This window comes from Sinocyclocheilus anshuiensis, unplaced genomic scaffold (assembly GCF_001515605.1).
Source record: "Sinocyclocheilus anshuiensis isolate Anshui unplaced genomic scaffold, SAMN03320099.WGS_v1.1 scaffold609, whole genome shotgun sequence".
Taxonomy (NCBI): domain Eukaryota; kingdom Metazoa; phylum Chordata; class Actinopteri; order Cypriniformes; family Cyprinidae; genus Sinocyclocheilus; species Sinocyclocheilus anshuiensis.
Window position 1 is genome coordinate 367,973 of NW_015541011.1, and position 7,389 is coordinate 375,361.

Genomic DNA, 7,389 nt, shown 5'->3' on the forward strand with positions numbered 1-7,389 from the left:
TATATATAATTTGAAACAAAGGATGCATACAATGAGAGAAGACAAATTTTATATATTATATTATATTGTTAATATATATTACACACACACACACACACACGTTTACAACTACTATTATAAACCCGAAATGCACTGTATTAAAACATCACAAGAAAGTTAACGGAAATCAAAGTCGATTTTTCATTTGTCGAAAAATCAAAGCATTTCTACAAATGTTTCACATTTGATCCTGCGAAATCGTTGTGAACATTTTTTTTTTAAGTCCTCCTTTGTTGTGTGATGATGGAATCCTTTGAGGAAAGTGCTATTAGCCTTTAATGGCCTTATCCTTCAGATATTCATCCAAAAGAATTGCCTGAGGAGGAATAGGTTTAACATGTCAAACAATACTACTAACCTGCTCTGGGGCTAAAGGAAACAATGAAGCTGACTTGCCAATTCACGCACATTGAAGTATACAAGACATAAATAACACTATTCGTATACTGTCAGTGTTTTTTAAGCATTAAAGTGATCAATGTAGAATTTTAAGACTGTAAGGAATATGTAAACAAACAATGCAAAACACAGCAACGAGCAGTTTTTTAAATAATGCAATATAAACACAAACGGCACATAAAATATAGCAAAACATGCATTTAACAGGTTTTTTAAACGTATTAGTGATATAAATGAGTGTGTGTAATAATGCAGCTGCTCGACACCTGACTGTGTCCATCTAACAACACTGACGCACTCCCAAATTCAGCCCTAAACATCTCCAATTTACCCAGAATATCAGGTTCAGGAACACCAAAACGGTTTTAGACGACGTAATCCCACACTGACCCATCATTAAAATATGGACTAAAGCCGTTTAAATAGCAAATTTAACAGACTGGCTGCGGATTATAAAATGGCTGTCTGTCTCCCGGCTGCCATACCACTGCTGTGGTTGAGTCTGATCCGGGAACAGCGCCACACAGCGGCCAGCTGACGCAGTGTCACGAAACAGCGAGAAGTCGAGAAGTCCAACACATAATTCGATTATGACAGAGAAATTATGTTTATGTAGGAAATAACTGAAACACATACATTTTATGACGTTATATTATTAACAGACTTTTATTAGTAGCGCTGGCTTTAGCAAAGCATTAAGCATGACAAGTTTTGCACTGGCACGCGCCACTTACATTTTCTTCATAAAATACTAACTATTCTTTATTTTGTATCTTTTGTAACTACAAAGAACGACGTATTTTCTTACTATTCAAAACATCTACTTATTAAATATAGAAAGTAGACGTTCACATGCAAGATAGTTACACTTTTATGGATTTAAGTAATCTTTTTACTGACACCTGCTGTTACATAATTGAATTGCATAATCACAATCAATCAGATCAATGGTAAACCTACATGCATTGCATACACCCAACACATGGCTGAAGCTTATTAAAGAGTGCAGGCAGGTTTTCAAAGTAAACTATTCCATAAAGTAAACAACAAATGTTTAAATATTACAATTTTGTCTTGAAAAACAACACAGAGCCCTGATAGCACACGTACATCACAGAGACGTCAATTTGACGTCTGCAAGACGTATTTCTTTAGAGTGTTTGCTCATCTGCAAGACGTCTATAGGACGTTTCCTATCAGATGTCAAATAGACGTTTAGAAGATGTCTTTAAGATGTTTATGATTTAGAATGTATGTAAAACTGACATCTTAAAGATGTCTATCAGAAGTTTGTACATAGATGCTTTCCCGATGAAGCGATCTTTAATAGACATCTTGCAGATGTAGGCCTATGTGTGTTATCTGGGAGAATATTAACAACACAGAGATAAATCAGGATTTGAAATGAGAGGCAACTGTAGTGCGATCTATTTTGAGTTCACACGCATATGCAAATCTGCGTTCTTTATATATATATTTAAAAAAAACTTCCTCTTGTGAAAATTTGCTTTTGAGTTTGCCATGCTTGGTTTGGCATCTTTCTACCATGTAGGAGGAACGCAGAAGATTTCTAAAATAATTAGAAATATCTTAATTTACATATTTTCCTTTCCACACCTGTTTATAGCTTAAGAAAAAAAGATATATATAGTATTTCAACTTATGTATGCAATGATTTTGTCTCACATTTTATATTGTGCCACGGTTTGAACCCAAACAATTAAATCCACAATCACACACAAAAAAAGCTGTAGGATTTCCTTTGAAACAATTTTCATTCAAAATTGCTAGTAAATTTCACAAATAATTACAAAGAAATAGCAAGTAACACGATAAATTAAACATGACATTTTTAAGCAGAAAGAAATTTTTAAGCTGAAATTATATTTTCTTGTAAAACATGCTTCAATAAACTTTGAAAACATTTTTTTTTACAGTGATAAATCATAAAAGGTCACTATATAATCAAGCTTTAAAAATTATGGATAATAGACTACATTTATGTTTTTAAAGTTTTTTTTTCTTTTGCATTTTAAAGCTGCATAAATGTATAGTTTTTAAATGCTAATATAATAAAGCTAAAGTTGTTATCTAAATAAATAAATAGACATGATGTTACCAGAAGAGTTTTCTCTGTAAAAGGTTCTCAACTTAAATCAAATAAAATTTGATTTAAGAAGATTTAAATTCTTTCATAATGGTGAAGGGCTGGATAAAAAAGAATTTGTACTCGTTTTTAGTAATTTTACTAATTATATGTTCTTTCTGTAATCTGTTCTTTCTTTCTTTTTTTGCACTGAAATTATGCTTTTAATACTGTTCCTATACAAAGAAAATCAAAGTGGAATCTGAAGTTATAAGTTCTGCATTGTTTAAGCTCTGTCTGAAGCAACCAAACATGCAAATTGAATATACATTTACATGCAAGCATGTTCATCACTTAGTTTTAGCAAAACTAAACTCAGCATGAGTGCCGAACAGTTTATCCCAGTGACTAAAATGGGGTGCAAAGTTAGTATTAGGTTTCTGGTGGTGCACATCATGCTTGCTCGGACCTCCATAAACACCAAATGGGATCAGACGAGACATGGACCAAGGGAAATCATATCCGCAGTGGTCTTCCACTGATACATAGACGTGGACCACCATGAACATCCAGGTGGTGAGCAGATGACACCTCAGCAGAATGGGGTTGAGCGTGGTCCAGAAGCCCACCGTGACCAACTCCCATCCACTAAGGCACTGTGTGGCCAGAGCAAATGGGGCGGCGTAATTATGGTGGATAGCATGGAAAGTCACATACAACCAACGGATCTTATGGTGCAAAAAGTGCCAGATAAAATACTGAAAGTCAAAAAGAAGAAGGTTTCCAGTCACCCCACCTGCAAATTCAAGCAATGTAGGTGCTCGTTCAGGCAGGGGAATAGAAGGTCTCCACATCCACTGCGCTACTGCTGCAGGAAACACCAGAAGTACATGATTATAAAGAGTTACTCCACTGCAGTGAAGGAGCATTGCAGTTGTGGGCATTTTGTCAGGTTGAATCTTGTACCGGTTAATAGCTGGCCACTTCTTTCCCATGATGTCGCAGGCTAGGTAGGGTAGACAAAGCACAAAATACGACGCTACAGTCAGAATCACAGGAAAGAGAGGAGACCGAAGAGTTTCAGAGTGGTTGAGTCGCACATAGTCCCACATAAGCTGCAAAACTGAGTCTTTTGTCTGGTAGGTCTCCAAAATTGTCTCGAACGCATGACCTAGTGTCATTTTCAATAATTGGTCAACTATATTTCTTTTAAAGCAACAGATACAACTCAGAATTGTTTAGCTTTCTAAATCATTCTCTGTCCTGGATGTTTCATGTGGCTCATGTACCTGGTATCTAATGACTTTGTACTGAAATATTTATACCTTCATTCTGATTCTAAATTATTTAGGTTTGTGAAGGGTGTATTTTGATGTAGACATTACTTACACAATGTAATAAATATATTTAGTTACATTCTAGGAATAAAAGGTGTGTTTAAGACAGTTTGGATGTGAATTTATTACTCAGTACTTGAACTTGTCCGGGCATGCACCGTTCTTTCCACTCCGTAACGCAAGAGGGCGTCGAAGACGTCTCAGTCAAACCATGGAAAAAGAATAAGCAAATAGAATAGTGATTAGAATAGCTTGAGTTGAATGGGCGTGGCTTTGGCCCATACGTTGTCTCTAATTGGTCAGGCATATGATTGGTTCAAATATCCAGTTCTTTACTGTGTATTTTTAAATCAATGACTATTAAAATGTCTCACTGATATTATTCCGAAGTAAATTATTTAATTATGATATATGATATATTCAATCGTGCCGCTTCTACACTCAGAGCAGGCGATGATGCTATTAATAGGAAAAAGTGCTGCATCAGAAAGCTGCAGGCGCAACAAAAGACAGATAGAGAGAGAGAATAGTACAGTTTACAAAGAAAAAGAAAGAAATGTGGACGGTCACGCATCAGATCCACACGGCAGCATTCGAGTGACAGCAGCCAGTCTGGTACAGAGGAGCATCCGACCCTATTCAGCCACAAAACTGTTCCTGTAAAGCAAGAGAGAGCCCGGCGTTCTTGACGCTACTTCCTGTATCGATTTTGTGCAACGTAGGACCGCTTTTGGCATCCACAGGACCAGCCACATAGCCCGAGAGAGACGCGCACCTTTCCCAGAACGATACCGAAGTATAGCGCAAACGGCGTCACGTGGTACATGTTACTTTCCTCCGCGCTGGGCAGGTTGGACCAATCACAGTGGAACATAATTACATCGTAAAGCTTTTCAAAACATCGTTTAGTACAGGTAGCTTGATCAGATTTTCATTTGGTCTTTTTGGTATGTCAGGTACCAGTTAATAGATTAAAACGATTACACTTTTTGGTGTGAAAATTCTCCAGTAGGCGCAAAAACCGTTTTAAGATTTGAACGTAGATAAATTAAGAATTCGACTTTGTGAGCCAGCAAAGCGCCTCCTGGAGGAAGTAAGCGTTTTGTTACATAACTTATCTAATTTATGCTTCGCAATCTTAGAAACTCGCATGTTTATGCTAACATAGACGTAAACGTACTGACACAGAGCGACAGCAATAAATACTGAAGTACTGGACCGTTTACAGTGACTACAAGGTGCAATCCGTTCTAATGGAGCCAGAAAGTGCGGATGTGGTGCAGGTTAGTGGCGAACCTCTGTTAGGTAACATCCATCACAAATATCCATGAATAATAGTCATTTTGATCAGAGTTTTAATTCAGAACAACACTGTCAGGTCCAGTCCACTTAAACGCCAACATAAGTCAACCAAAACAACATGCTATTTTAAACAGTCGAACTTTAGCTTTAGCAGGACTTCCTGCTCCCACAGTGCGTTTTAGAAATGTTCGATTCGTCAATGAATTGAGAGTCGAATCTTTTCAATGAATCAGTTGAATATGGTTATTTTAATAGGATTTTATTAATAACACGTAATTAATAAAACCCAATTAAAATCGTTAGTACGTATCAGAATGAACAAGTGATGAGAGAAATGAGGCTTTTTCAAATTCTGAATCAACTGAACCAAAATGATTCGCAAAATGATTCACTGTTTCGGAGAGTTCGAAACATCACAGGCTGGCGGCACCTGCTGGTTAAAACGGGGTAAATTTAACAAAAACTCAACCCAAACATGTATAATTAAAGGGGTCATATGATGCGATTTCAATTTTTACTTTCTCTTTGGAGTGTTACAAGCTCTTCCAAAGAGATATTCTTTATAAAAGTTAAGAGTCAACCACGCAACTACGTCAACTACATGTCTACTTCACGATGTGGGAAGATTTGCATAACACCGCCCAAGAAAGAAGGCGTAACTTTTATTCTCGCTGTAGTATTGTTGCTGTGTGTTTCGTTGTGAAAGCGAAACTACTTTGTTTGGCCTTCCAAAAGAGGACACAACTAGAAATCAGTGGTTAAGTTGTATTTACAACACTGTTCCAGAACAGTTCAACCCAAATATTCAGATGTGTGCAGCGCATTTTATGGAGAACTGTTTCCTGATCCTGGGAGAGTAGACTACAATGCTGGCTGTTCTGACTCACAGACTGTAAGTACATTTTTTATATTTAAAGAGTTTTTATATTTTATATATTTAAAGCGAGTTTTTTGAGCAGTGTAGAGTAGGGCTTGTTGTTTGTCATTTCTCCGATCAATATCTCTTTGGATTTGAGACTTTAGTCTTTGCAACTTTACAGATCTTCTTTATGCACCAAGAGCTTGTAACCCTTCAAAGAGAAAGGAAAAATTGAAATCGCATCATATGACCCCTTTAAAATGCAATGGGCTCTGGGGACGCGAGAGAGACGCGGACTCCTGCTGTAACTTTACCTGCTGGTGTCGCTGTTGGACAATGTTTCTTCAGAAAAACGAGTGATTTATACACTTTTAATGTTATATTTTGTAATAGAGTGGGGGAACTATGACGTCACTTTGTAGGCGGATCGGCCTATAAACGAACTACACCTCCATGGTCGCTCGCCTTCAGCGTCACCACCACCATGCTTCCCACAACTTTTCAAACTTATTTTTAACAGTGAAAAGGATTTACTCTGTATATTAATTTTAATCCACTCTATTAACCTTTTCATATAAACTGGAATAAATACAAAACTAGAGCCAAATAAATTCTAGTGCCTTTAATTTATTAAATAACAGCAGAGTGAGCGATTTTTTAGATATGGTAAGATTAAACTTATTTTAGTGAATAAAGTACCACAATTCAGCTATCGTTTTGTTAGGGTGGGTACACAAAATGTTATTTTATCCTTGCTTCTAGAAAATCCTCAATCTATATGCTTTCTAACAGCTTCATGCGGTCGTAAACATTTAAATTGGGCTAAAACGTGGCTTTAACGTGGCACTATGCATCATTCAAGTTTTACTTTCACCGTGAATAATCCCGTAAATGTGTTTACATGGAATAATTATATGTGTTTACCTTATGGTCAAAGCAAAAAAAAACATTGTCTAACAACAATATAAAATTCTACAATTAATTTTACTATAAATTATACTATATACTACATATGCTGTAAATTGATAAACTGTTTGGCATGATGACGTTTAATGTCTCCGACAGCGCCTGTAGTCCCATTTAGCAACTTGAAGCAACCGTCTTTTTTAAGAAACGTAACAGTTTAAATAAAAACTAATGAAAGGTGTGTAACTGGTGTGTTTTATGCCGTAGAATAAAACGTGAAAGTATCTTGAGCTTGTGTGAACCATGGACCTTATTTTAGGGGAATTAAACAAACTCCCATTCAAAAAACCCATTGACTGTGGGACGATGGAACCGGAAGTGCTAAAATACTAACTCGCTTCCGGGTTTTTGCCTACAAAGTGACATCATAGTTCCACCACTCTATTTGTGTGTTAAATTAT

General features: G+C 36.5%; 2 protein-coding genes and 1 pseudogene across 2 annotated transcripts in view; 1 reads left to right on the forward strand and 2 right to left on the reverse strand.

The window, feature by feature from the left end:
* LOC107690355 (tetraspanin-3) overlaps window positions 1-947 on the reverse strand; it is an 8,021-nt gene extending 7,074 nt beyond the window's left edge. The window contains exon 1 of the mRNA XM_016488656.1: window positions 770-947. Coding sequence (XP_016344142.1) covers window positions 770-835 — 66 coding nt within the window. The 5' untranslated portion in view covers window positions 836-947. The remainder of the gene's footprint in view (window positions 1-769) is intronic.
* A 1,927-nt stretch (window positions 948-2,874) lies between these two features.
* Window positions 2,875-3,705, reverse strand: LOC107690388 (cholesterol 25-hydroxylase-like protein 1, member 2). The gene is made up of 3 exons (XM_016488721.1): window positions 3,625-3,705; window positions 3,491-3,530; window positions 2,875-3,392 (listed from the first exon to the last, which is right to left on the reverse strand). The coding sequence occupies exons 1-3, from the start codon at window positions 3,703-3,705 to the stop codon at window positions 2,875-2,877; spliced, it is 639 nt and encodes a 212-aa protein (XP_016344207.1).
* A 308-nt stretch (window positions 3,706-4,013) lies between these two features.
* LOC107690389 (uncharacterized) overlaps window positions 4,014-7,389 on the forward strand; it is a 20,289-nt pseudogene continuing 16,913 nt past the window's right edge.

What these genes read in the sequence shown, in the direction of transcription:
- LOC107690388 (XM_016488721.1), bottom strand. Translation starts at nt 3,705, where the DNA reads ATGACACTAGGTCATGCGTTCGAGACAATTTTGGAGACCTACCAGACA. An exon ending in TGCAGCTTATGTGGGACTAT is followed by an intron (nt 3,531 to 3,624) that starts GTGCGACTCAAC and finishes TACCCTACCTAG; the next exon opens with CCTGCGACATCATGGGAAAG. An exon ending in AAGTGGCCAGCTATTAACCG is followed by an intron (nt 3,393 to 3,490) that starts GTACAAGATTCA and finishes TGTTTCCTGCAG; the next exon opens with CAGTAGCGCAGTGGATGTGG.